Genomic DNA, 12256 nt, shown 5'->3' on the forward strand with positions numbered 1-12256 from the left:
CCCAACCACTCTGTGACAAGCCATCCAGAAAAGAAAACACACACTGGGAAAGCATCTCTGGTCTCTCTGTCGGAGGAAGCATCTTGCACTGCCGGTTTATTTGCAAAACAAATATGCTGGAGATTGAGACTGGCACTGTAGAATCTTCTAGCTACAGAAGTAGCACAAATAGGTTCTAAACCCTTCCTCAAAAAGGCCTTGAGCAAGCACAGCAATGCAGAGCTTTAAAGCCTTTATTTGTATGCTGTCCTGACTACCTTAACTGATCAACAGAGAACAAATAAAAGGGCTGAGCATAAAGCTATCCCCAGTACTACTGACTGAACACAGCACGACAATCTCAAGTTTAAATATTAGCCTCCGTAAGCAGATTAGGTATTACTGAAGATAGATACGAGGATCTCCACAACAGGAAATGGTGCTCCTTTAGAAGGATAAGAAGTACCGGCACATTACAACAAAGGCCAGATTTGCATGGGGCTTGAAGGCTGTTCTTTCACACCCTTTTCTGTTTTAATCTGGGAGGACAGAACAGCAATTTCTGGGCTCAGTAAAGACCCTACACTACTGCACAGTGCATCCAAATGGACATGTGTTTGCTTCTCTTATCCCAGAGAAATGCTTTCCTTTGCTGTTCTCATCTGAGCAGCAAGGTCAGAATTTTGTCACTGGACACAGATACCAGGAAACTTAATTTTCTCTGTAAGGCTCTCGCATACAGCAGCATAACCTATGAAAACACTATGGCAAATAGAAGTGATAGTAAGCCAATACTAATTAAGTCCTGGACACTTAACTGATGCTACTAAACCCCAGTGACAATACTTCTCATTTACACATTTCCCACCAAAACCAAAACCAAGTTGAAGACCAGTGTAATTAAAAATAATTATAAAATCTGACCTCAAATTCATAGTTATAAGCTGTTAGATCAATGACATATTATCACAGCAAGGAAAAGTCACAACAAAACTGTTTCAGAGACAACTACCACTTCAGTAAACTAACAGCAGCTCTTCTGACAGAGATAGGGCTAAGCCAAATAAATTTGTGTTTTGACATTTCAGAATCACTTCTGAACAACTGGATTTTTCTTCTTTTCATTATTTTTTCAAGATACGGTCTTTTTAGCAATAAAATATGAGGAAACATATGCAGATAGTGAGTTGAAGTCAGTGGCATTATTTGAATCAAATGCAGAGCAAGACAGCTATGCACCCTTTCCCCTTTCTGCACACACCACTGCTTGGAATGAACAACAGAAGAAAGCTCTGCTCTTTGAAGTGAAACAGTAGCTCTCGGGTTACCATTTTTTCAGTGTTCTTTTCCAATATGCAAATTCAATTCCTGTTGTGGAGCTGCAACTGTCCTTTTCTTGGGGAAGATGGAAAAATAGCAGCTACACCACACAGAGGAGAAAATCGCACCTTTTAGGTTATGACAAACATGCAGCTTTATCAGTGGCACAACTATTTCAGACAAACTATTTCATTCCATGTGGTGGTGTTATCTAGGGACCACTGCTTGGCCTCTCTATTTTTACAGTTGCAGCTCTCATTTTATTCACTTGCATAGCTGCACTTCCAGTCTCCCAAAACTTTGAGCTACTATTAGTGCACATAAAACTGTGTCCATCACCACAGTGATTTTATCACTTCCTTCCTGTAAATACCCGCTATTGTTGCTGCCACTAGAAAGAAAACAGCATTTCTTTCAAGTAAGTCATAGACTACATACAGATTTTAAGAGTTAATAAAAAAGGGGGGGGAGGGGGGTTTGTCTGTCTGTTTGATTTTTAAGACCTTCATCTTCTTCCAACAATGAGAAAATAGACCAGTCATATTTATCTTGTAACTAACTGCAACAAATATAAAACCAGATACCTGGTTTATAGTATAGTGTGCAGGCCCACTGACCACAGGGAATCAATGCTCATTTACTCCAACCTGAGGATCTAATGTCCTGAATACCTTAGAGGACCACAATTCTGGAACACCAATTTCTGCAGGGACCTCTGTTTGATGCCTTTTCACACACAAAGCAGCTGGAAAGTCTCTTTTTAAAAAAAAATAAAAAAAAATCTGTCCTATTTAGAATTTTTTAAAAAGGGAATCACCCTTCAACTTTCACAAGGCCAAAATCTAACATGGGTTCTAGCTCAACTTCCAAGACCTAAATTGGTAAGGTGTATTAATGTTCCAGTGGTACTGGAAAGCATGCAGCAACTGCTCAACAAGGCTTCAAAATTATCTTAGAAAAGAGAAGAAAAAGACATCAGGAAACTCAGAAAATATGTAACACTTGTAATGCAGCTGAACCTGAGGTACAGGTCATTTGAGAACACACCCAGATTTTCCCATGCATCAGGAGTAAAATGCCATTCAGAAGATTGTTGCAGAATTTAAATGCTATAGTGTTATTTAAATAAGATGTTTCTTGTTGTAAAGGAAAAAGGCATAATCGCATATTGTTATTAGACACTAACTAATTTGAAGACATATTTCCAAACACATTTTCCTTGGCTACAAAAGTAATTTACTCCAAGCCCTAACAACTCATCTAATACTTGTATCACTACATGCGTTTTCAGGGCAATGCTGTGAACTGCTTCAGTAAAATAAAGTGAATCTTAAAAGAATAAACACTCTGGGAAGGGTTCTAGTGTCTTTGGTATTTTCTACTGTTCAGTTCACAGCTCAATCAACAGCTGTGGTAGCACAGCTGATAGGGAGCAAACTAGATGTAGAGGTGAAACTGAAGAAGCCTTGAACTCAGGTTTGCTGGCAAACAGAACATTCAGAATCACTGAGGATTACATCAGCTTGGCTGTCATCACTAAGGATACTCCCTGCTATTTTCACTTTGTGATCAGATGATATTTTGCCATTTTCCTCATTGGTTATTAACCTCTCACCTTGGTTTCAGTTCTCCTTGTAGTTCCATCTTCAGAAGTGACAATGGACACATGTGAAGTGGGAGTGCCTGGGTCTTCCTCCACAGTAACTGTCTCTTCCACCATTTCTTGAGGCTCTTGCATCATTGCTATTGACGTCTGATTACTGGGGCTTTGTTCCTATAGAAGCAGGTAAGAAATAAAAATTAGTATTTAACTTCCACCATCATTGCATAACTATTCTATTTATTTCAGCTTTCTCAACTGAGAAACACTTTACCCAGCAACTTGCAAGTAGAGTCAATGAAGTATTTCCCATCTCAAAAAAGCATGCTGCAAAACTGTGCTGGTATGACTGGCCTCAGTTTAGCAAAAGGAAATCATGTGAAGCATCTGTCCAGGACTTCATCATATTTATAGGCAACCTATCATAGACTAACAGACTACTACCTTATATTTAAACCTGCTTTGAGCTTTCCCTTCAACGCTCAGCATAGGAAGCGTGGAATTTTTGTTTGTAAAAACATTCATTCATTTCTGCAGTGAACAGGACCATTTGCTTTCAGAGTGGTTAATCTTATGCATCATTAAAAGTTTCTTTCCATTTGATAAAATACACTCAGTTGCAGAACTGCAGAAGGCTATAAACTGTCCAGACCTACTATTAAACTGACACCTTTGTCAAACTGTCCAGAGCAATGATAATTTAAAAAAAATGGATTGCTAGAGATTAATAGCTGAATTATGTGAAATGCCTTCTGACACCTTCCCTTCACGAGGTCTGTAAGATCTCACTGGCTATATGCTTATTTAAAATTTATAACAGGTAGACAATATAAAGAAACACTAAAAAGAAAGAAAGATCAAAGGCTGGTTCTTGCAGGGATGCTGCCCAAAGAGACCCTTCTGCTTCTAGCCAGCACCAATGTCTGAACATTCCTTTTCCTCACACAATTGTGTGCCTCAGCACAGAAATCAGAGAAGCTCCCTTTGGTAGGTGAATGTATTTCAGAAGTTTCACAGCAAGTGGCCAATAAAGAACCAGCTTACATACTGAGAAATAAGACTTTTCCTCAGCATTATGAATCCTCAGCTACTTAAAATGAAATGACAGGCTGTTCATGTCATTATAAGCCCTGAAGATATGGGGCTACACATACCTCAAAGCCAAAGTAGGGCTTCTATTTGCACACCTTGTCAAATGGCACATTAAGAACATCCTTTATTAAGTGTACACACAAATATACATGCACAAATATACACACAGAGCCATGTCTTCCCCTCCCCCCAAATGCGATAAAAAAGAAAAAAGAATGACAGAGCCCTAAATTGCAAAGTGAACACACTTACTATAAAGAAGACACTGTAGACAATTCAGTTTACTTTTTGACATCATAGAAAACAAAATGATTCGGATGAAACTGTTGCCATGCAGGTGTTGACTCTAACTATGTATAGGTTTAAATACTCTTTACCTGCGAGCAGCTTCATCACCAAGGAACTAAAACATTTTATTTTGTAACATTTTATTTAGAAAAATTGCATTTCATCCCAATGCTGAACGCTGGATTGCCCCTTTAACTCTGCCATGTTTTCTACAAGCCCCGAAGGACTGACTCCTTCCCAGTGACCTTATGCTGCTGAGCAGGAGCAGAGTACTCATTAAGCTCCACAATGAAAAGTGTCATTTAATCCTTGTGTCATCTACAGTTTCCTTTGAACAAGCTGAGATGCCTCTGTTTAGTTTCCTTTACTTACAGCTGTATTCTGACATTCTGGAACTTAAACTTCAATAAAGAAGGCACTTTAATTTTCAGGTAAGGGCTAATATTAACCAAGACTATGACAATAAGCCTCAGGCAATCATCTCAGTCAAAATGGAACATGGACAGCCTTCAAAGACAACACATACTGGACCACCAGAGGTGATATAAACAGGCACTACTTCAATTTCTACTGAAACCACAAAGTAACTCAGGCTACAGAATCAATCAAAGAAAATAAGGCTTCTGAAATCCTAACGAAAATCAGTCCTTCAGTGTGCCGTACTTAATCATTATGGCAAATAACTTCCGATACACACTGAATCCTTTATGGTCACGTTCATATGTCACATTGTGTCTTCTGCCCACAGCTTCAGAAGTGAAACTAGTTCCTGCGACAAATATATTAGTCCCTTCACATTTTTCTTGAAGATACTTACTTTAACTGCAACTCCCTTCTCCCCACCCCACAGTAAAGCTTCCCTCTAAACAGAAGAATTTACACAATATTGCAATACAGTAAAGACTCAGAGCTTCTATTTATCTTCATGCAACCCCAGCCTCTCCAACAGCAAAGAAACCAGTTACTTGTAGAGATTATTCTTCCATTACACCTTGTCCCTGTAAACCTCCTTTTCATATCCAAGGCATGGAATGCCAAAATTGCTTCAAGGTGGGACCTTCTCACTCCTCCCACACATGTATGTACATATACACATATCTCATCCATCATCCTCATTTCCAGCTGCATCTTGCATAAATTTACATCTCTTCATTCCCCTCTAGAGTCTTCACCAGCAAAGTCTGCTTTGTGATAATAAACCTAAGGAGATGGAAGGTGGAAAGAAATATTTTGCTCTTTAAGCTTTTGCAAAACTTTTTCTTCATGAAAGAAAGAAAAAAAGGAAACAAGAAAAAAAAAGCCTCCCTTTCTATTCGGACTGCCTGTGGGCAAAGGAAACCTTAGAAGCTGGGCACTTAAACATGAGCAAATTACAAACTAGAGCATATTGACTTTAAATGAGCACTGTGCTAGAGTTTGTCCTCCGGGTGCTTCTAAAATGAAGATTCAGGCAGATACATATCTGCATTCCTACAAGAGAAAACTATTATTAGCAAGAGACTGTCCTAAGCATCAGAAAGAATACAAGCTTGCAAAGTTCAACATAGACATTCCACCACTGACAACTAACCAGACTGCATCTTATGTCTTCCTTATTATGTGAGCTACTGAGTGAGGAATGCAGTGAGCAAAGAGGACAGCGTATCACCCAGTTTACTCCCTGAATTAGTTTAAGGACGCAGTGCTTTGATCTCCAAATTCAGTACTTTCTCCACATCCCTAACTTAAGAGTTGTCATGAGCTAACACTAATGTAGAAAAGATGCAAAGGTTTTGTTATCTGTTTTTAGTTTCCATCATTAACAATTTTAGGTCATCACAAATTACAGAAAGTGGGACACACTGCACCTTTCAAGCACCTTCTCTGTGCTCAGCTTTTAAGTCAGTATTTAGGACGCTCTTTTGCTAAATACATCTCAGCATCTCAGATGCCAAACATCTGGTAGGTAAGCGTAATTATTCAAAGTAGAACACAAGTTGCCAGATAGAGCTGGAACATGATAACCTAATGAATAACACTACCAGCAGTTTCCTGCCTGACAGGGGTAGGTAATTCCAGTTTAGAACACAAACTAATTTGTTTGCCTTGCTGGGGGCTTTCAAAGTAAAAGCAATCATACGATTCCTCTTTAGTTACCACACTGCACAAGACCCTGTAGTCCTTCTCCTACTGTCAAATAAGAGCACAAGAGGGATCTGCCATGCCACAGCAATCACTGTTCATCATCTGAGCATCTGGGAAGACCAAATCTAAAGGGAGCTTCTTTCCATTCCTTTTCAATGGGAGACAGTCAGGATCCTTGAGCTCCTGCAGGTAGGCTCCCCCCTCCTTCATGGACCTTCCCTTTGAAACATTCAGGGCACAACAGCCAAACTAGAGAAACTCTGTCACAGAGAGCATCAAGGGTCTGCAGCTCCCTGGAGGATGTGGTGCCTAAGGGGGTCCCTTTGGATGGCCAGGAAGGGGCCTTGCTGTCTGGGACCCACTTCTAGAGCACCCGGGCAAGGTGGTCAGGGCAGACCTGAGATGGCAGCCAGGTCCAACCAGGAGGCAAACCCACAGTGACGAGCAAGGCTCAAGGTCAACCTGGGAAGCAAATCTGCTTAGGTCAGGATAGGATCAGGGAAGTCAGTCTGCAGGCTGGGGTCTGGATCAATGTAGCTTGGCTGGAGACCAGTACCCCAGCACAGCATATGCGTGGACTGAGGGCCAGGGCTGATCTTAAATAGAGCTCCCAGGTCTCTGGTCAGAAGGCCCCTGTTAAGCTGGTCAGGGCCACTGAGGTCTGGTAGTGCCCTCAGGGCCCACAGCCCTCCCAGAAGGGCAGCAGGAGCTCTCTTGGAATAAGCACACACATTTCAAGGTGGTAACACCACCCCTCCCCTCCAGCCCCCTCCAGCCCCCCCCCCCCAATTAATAAGCATTACCCATGAGGTCTCTTTCAAATAATAACCTTTGGCTCTTTCCAAAACACCATCAAATTATGAGAACAGATTCCAATCCAGGTACTGCATACAGTGTCAGTAGCCATGGCTTTTCTCCCTGCTTTTTTGAGTACCAAATGAATCCTGTTGATCTGTGTTTGCATCTCAAACATTGCTATTTAAAAACCAAAACAACAATTTACCCCTAGCCTGTAAATGTTAAGCGCAGATGAAACAGCTACAAACCTGGTAAAATAAGCAAGAATAATAAAGTAACAGTAATTCTTGTTTTGTTAAAAAAAACAAGAGTGATATACCATTTAGGGCACATCTCCTAGGGCTTATTTTGCATTAGTAAACTCCAGTTTCTATAATCATCACCATTTCAATTCCTAGAGTTATATTTCCATCAAAGTAGCTATTTTATATCTTTTTAAATTAAAGAATAACCTCCCCCAGGAGGATCAGACATCCTGCTTTAAGACAGTAAACAAAGTTCTTTATTCTCTGCCTATGAAATAATTTAAAATAGTCTGGAAACAATATAAAATCAGAGGAGATTATTACTTCCACTAAAACAGACCCTCTTCAAAGACACTAAAATCATGTACATGAAATCACCATTCTCCCAGAGTTACTCTTTGTTCAGTAGATTGCAATGCAGGCTACTCAGTGCTACTGCCTACTCCAGGCTACTGTCAGATACCAAATCTGAAGGTTTTTGCAAAACACAAAGGCTGGATTCTATACCAATGGACACATTTGTCCTCACCCGACCCCAGCACAGACAAGCTCAAGTGTATCAACTCCTGTGAAACATACTACAAGTCTGGATATAATTAATGGCACTGGACAACAATGCTAATTGAATTAGTTATGGAATCTCTCTCCTCCTCCTACTCTTTGTTTAAATTACTTCTTAAAGCTTCAGCCTCTAAAAAGCATGAGATATTTGTAAGCGCAAAGCAGGCAAACATTGGTTTTGTCAGAGTCAAGTCCTGGGCTGATGTTCTACCCCCTGGTCTTCCAGCTTAGGTCTGCACTTCCAGTTCAGTCATGTCCTCAAGCTGTTACTTGCTGTAGGCATGTGGAGAAGAAAGGAAGATAAAAAAGGCAAGTGTTCCAAGAAAACACCAAAACAACCTATATAGAGATCTGCACCAGATTCTTATCCCAACAGGACATAAAAGAGGAGCAAAGTCACTAGTGAAATTTGTTGAACTTGGTGTATTTGCAGCAGATCTTACCCCAGTAAAAGATCCAGCTCCCCAGCATCTGAAGGCTCTCAAATCAAATCCGACTGCTATCACATCCTTCTGCCTTTTCAGAGCCCCCTTCTTTTACCACAGCCTGAAGATTCCTTTTGTTCTCTCTGCCCTGGATTTGTCCAGAGAACTTTCTGTGTACCTCACTAGCGCAACAGCTGGAATCTAAGCCAGCACATGTACATCACTGAGCCTGTATCATTTGTACAGGACATTGCCTGTTTTGAGAGCATGCTTCAGGACACATAGAAACAGGCAAGCCCTCACATGCAGCCTTGCTTGCATTACTGCAAGGCAGGGCACCTTCTGGAAGAACATGAAGGCCTTACGTTCAAAGACTGCTGCGCTCCTCTAGTTCAAAAACTGCAGCAAGGTTCTGGTCTTCAGCACCAAGCTCAGGTGGTGTCACACCTACCAAACTCTTCACAACCAGAGGAACCACTGCTGCACAACTGGGATCAAACACTGTCACAGCCATGCAAAATGGCTCCAAAACAATGAAAACCACAGAGACCAGCCCATGCTGAAACCTAGGCAGGATGCAGCACTGAAAGGACAGTTTATAAGATAGACAATGATTTTAAGATGGGAATACATAAATACATATACTTTGCTGTAGATAAACTGATTTCCACTTAGTGAGCCTACTTCCCTGGTTAAACATCATGTTAAACAAAATGTTTTCTTAAATATAAATATAAATATATATTTACATGTACATATACAATGGATTCAGCTCACTTCAGTGTGACCCCAAACACATTAACCTATAACAAGCTTCAAGCTCTCTGTTGGAACTCTCACACAAGCTCTACACTAAGGCTAGTCAGTTCAGAACATAAGGGAAATGTTAGCCCTCAATAAAAGCAGGCAGTCCTGGCATGGGATACCAGAATGAACTCAGCCACACACCACAATGCACTAACTGTTTCCTGAACACTTACACACTTCCTTTGTCCTTTAGAAACACACACGACAAGCAACTAACAAATGATGCCAAGAGCTTTTAAAGCATCAAGGTTAAAAAGGAACATTTCAGCAACTGAAAAAAAACCCTCAACTACAGAAGTCTTGAAAAGCCACAAAGAGCAGCTTTTTTTTTGCAAGCAGGCATGGTAATTCACCATCTGAAGGCATCACACCTTTCAGGGGGAGCAAGAGGCGGAGGTGAAGGAGAAGGAATCAAAACCCAGACAAGGCCTGCAGTAGTAATATTCATCTCTCAAGTACTGCAGGACATACTGGGTTTCTGTTCAGCCACGCGGTAACTGCCCATCAACAGGGAAATCTACAGTGCTTGCCCAGTGGTCAACAAAGAGGGCTTTTATGCTATTTTAAACAATTTGAAGTGTCTCAGTTAATGGAAGACCAGGCAATTGGCCCTCAACTATTTCTAATTGACTGGAATGATGGATGAAGCTAAAGGGAAAGCTGACCCACTGAACTTTTCCATACAAAGCTAGAAAACTGAAGGAGATTGTAAACAGTTTATAAGGACGAGAAGTGGGAGAGGCAGAATCCCAGAGGCTTTGCTCCTCTCAACCTACTGCTGTTTCAGATGAAAGAAAACAAAGGACTTCAACTCAGACCAACAAACAACAAAAAATACATGGGAAGGCCTAAACAAATAAGGTATTTTTCCCATGCTCTCCTCCCCTTTCTCCAGTAGCTACTTAGCTCTGCCATGCAAGCTAGTCCTTTGAATCAGAAAGGGCAATTTGTCACTTTGACAAGGCATCTCTCAGGGCTCTGTATTGCCTTGTCCTGCTTTTCAGACTGACTGTTAACCAAAGATGCCAGGACATTACACCTCAGTCAACTTCAACAGATGTGATAATACATACTTAAATCTGAGTAAGGACACACATCTTCCAGGTAGGGAAATGGATGTATAATAGATTTGAATTCATAGCACCTATCTTTAGGCACCTTAGAAAGGTATTTAAATGTACAATAACTTAATTCTTCCTCTTCAGTCAAAAAGAAGGATAGGAGCTTCAGGAGACAGTTCGGATTTTGCACAGACTAAATCACTTCCCTGGACACATCCAGCTCTTGCCACTGATTCTGCAGGGAAATAACATCACTTCAAGAAAGCACAAAAGCTCGGGCATGAACCCAGGCCTCAGGGCCCTGATGTAAGAAGTCTGTGACAGAACCTAGAACTGGACCAGGGTATCACAGTTCATCATTCAGTCCCTTAGTCACCAGCTGTTTTTCTCCCCCAGTGGTTAAGCAAGATCAAGTAGTAAAATAGAAACCTAAGCCATTATTTTTAATATCAAAATGATATAGGCAGAAAAGAAAGGATTCCTGGCACACAGAGCATTAGGACTAGCCCTGTTTCTCTTAGTTATCAACAACATGGCTAGTATTTATCTGGAAAGTTTGCCTGCTAGGAAACCATACTAAATGAGCAGGAAGTGACTGTTTCTCACCAAGATTTGTACAGAGAGTTGACTGTGATTTGCCAAACTACCTCCCAAAGGCAAAAACAATGCAAATCTGCATGCCTAATCTTTGACCAAACCCAGAACAGATCTGACTTGTTTCCTCTGTGGACTCTTTCAGATGAACTAACCAAGGCTAAATAAGGGAGATTTGTAGTGGGCTGAGGTTACATCATGGATTACAATTTTCCAGCAAGCTCTTTCGTTCATCTCCACCTGCTCCCTCTACAATGCTGGCAATTAAGGTTGGTGTGGGATGACTCATTTGTATGCTCCTTTCTGTAAGACAGACATTTAGCTTTCAAATCTTCTTGGCCCCACAGGGTTTGGATCATAAATTAAACCGATGCATGTATTACTAGATATCAAGCCCCCAGACTTACATGCACATAGGAGTCAGAAGCTAGGTCCTTCATCTAAAACAAAAAAAACAGCCGTCAGTTTGGCCAGTTTCTTTGTGCAGTCCATGTGTCCCACACTCTCACCCAGCCACTTACACACAACACTACTGTTAAACCCAAACCTGCCAGACCCAGCCTGTCAGTTCTAGGCTAACACATGCACGCCTACTTGTGCTGCTACAAAACTACCTTAGAGAATTGCTTTTGAACTTCAAGGCAGATGTAAACCATCTCTGCATACTTAGAACTATGACCAAGAGCAGAACGCTATTTGGGTGTCCTAGCAGCCATATCAAATCAGTGTTAAATTAACTAATCTCCTCACCCACGCACAATCTTGCTTTTAGATCTGAACTACACAACAAAAATGCTTTCTGTGGCAAAATACACCACCACAACACAAAAAGAAACAACAAAAAAACTTTTTTATCATCTCAAGGGAAACAGAACAAATGGATCACTGATGAATTTTTAAGCCTTCATTCCAAGAAAGCTGTTTCTTAAATAAATTATTTCTCATTCTAGGGAATACAAAGTGATTGACAATAAATCTAATCACCCATCTCATGAGGAATGTGCTTGCCAATGTCTCTCGCTATTAAGCGCCAAAGCAGGTTTGCTTGGCACCAAAAGAGCAAGACTGCTTCAGTCCAAATGGCTCCCCAAGAGATCACCCAGGTTAAATCACATTCTACTTTTCCATCTGCATTTTGCCCCCTTCCCTCTCATGCAATCTCCACACCAGAAGCCACCACCTAAACAACACGTAGCAGGAAATGTGTGAGCAGCCTTTAACAGAGGCCCGGCTCTTAGTATTATGTAAGCCCAGAGACCAAAAATGTGACAGCAGGAAAAGAAACTGCGCGGGAGGTCTTTGGATGACTGCAAGACCATTTGAACACCAAAAGGCACAAAGAAGCCAACAAAGTCAGAGGCC

General features: G+C 41.0%; 1 protein-coding gene across 5 annotated transcripts in view; it reads right to left on the reverse strand.

Moving 5' to 3' along the window:
• The window catches only part of ARVCF (ARVCF delta catenin family member), a 285157-nt gene that overhangs the window by 97324 nt on the left and 175577 nt on the right, over positions 1 to 12256 (reverse strand). For 4 of the 5 annotated variants that reach the window (XM_062631456.1, XM_062631460.1, XM_062631459.1 and 1 more), the window contains one exon: positions 2915 to 3073. In XM_062631456.1, coding sequence (XP_062487440.1) covers positions 2915 to 3073 — 159 coding nt within the window. Of the gene's footprint in view, positions 1 to 2914; positions 3074 to 11301; positions 11335 to 12256 lie in introns of all 5 variants that reach the window. The other variant, XM_062631457.1, reaches the window with a different exon arrangement.

This window comes from Pezoporus occidentalis, unplaced genomic scaffold (genome assembly GCF_034315485.1).
Source record: "Pezoporus occidentalis ecotype Australia unplaced genomic scaffold, CSIRO_AGI_Poc_V1 ctg37, whole genome shotgun sequence".
NCBI classification, from domain to species: Eukaryota; Metazoa; Chordata; class Aves; order Psittaciformes; family Psittacidae; genus Pezoporus; species Pezoporus occidentalis.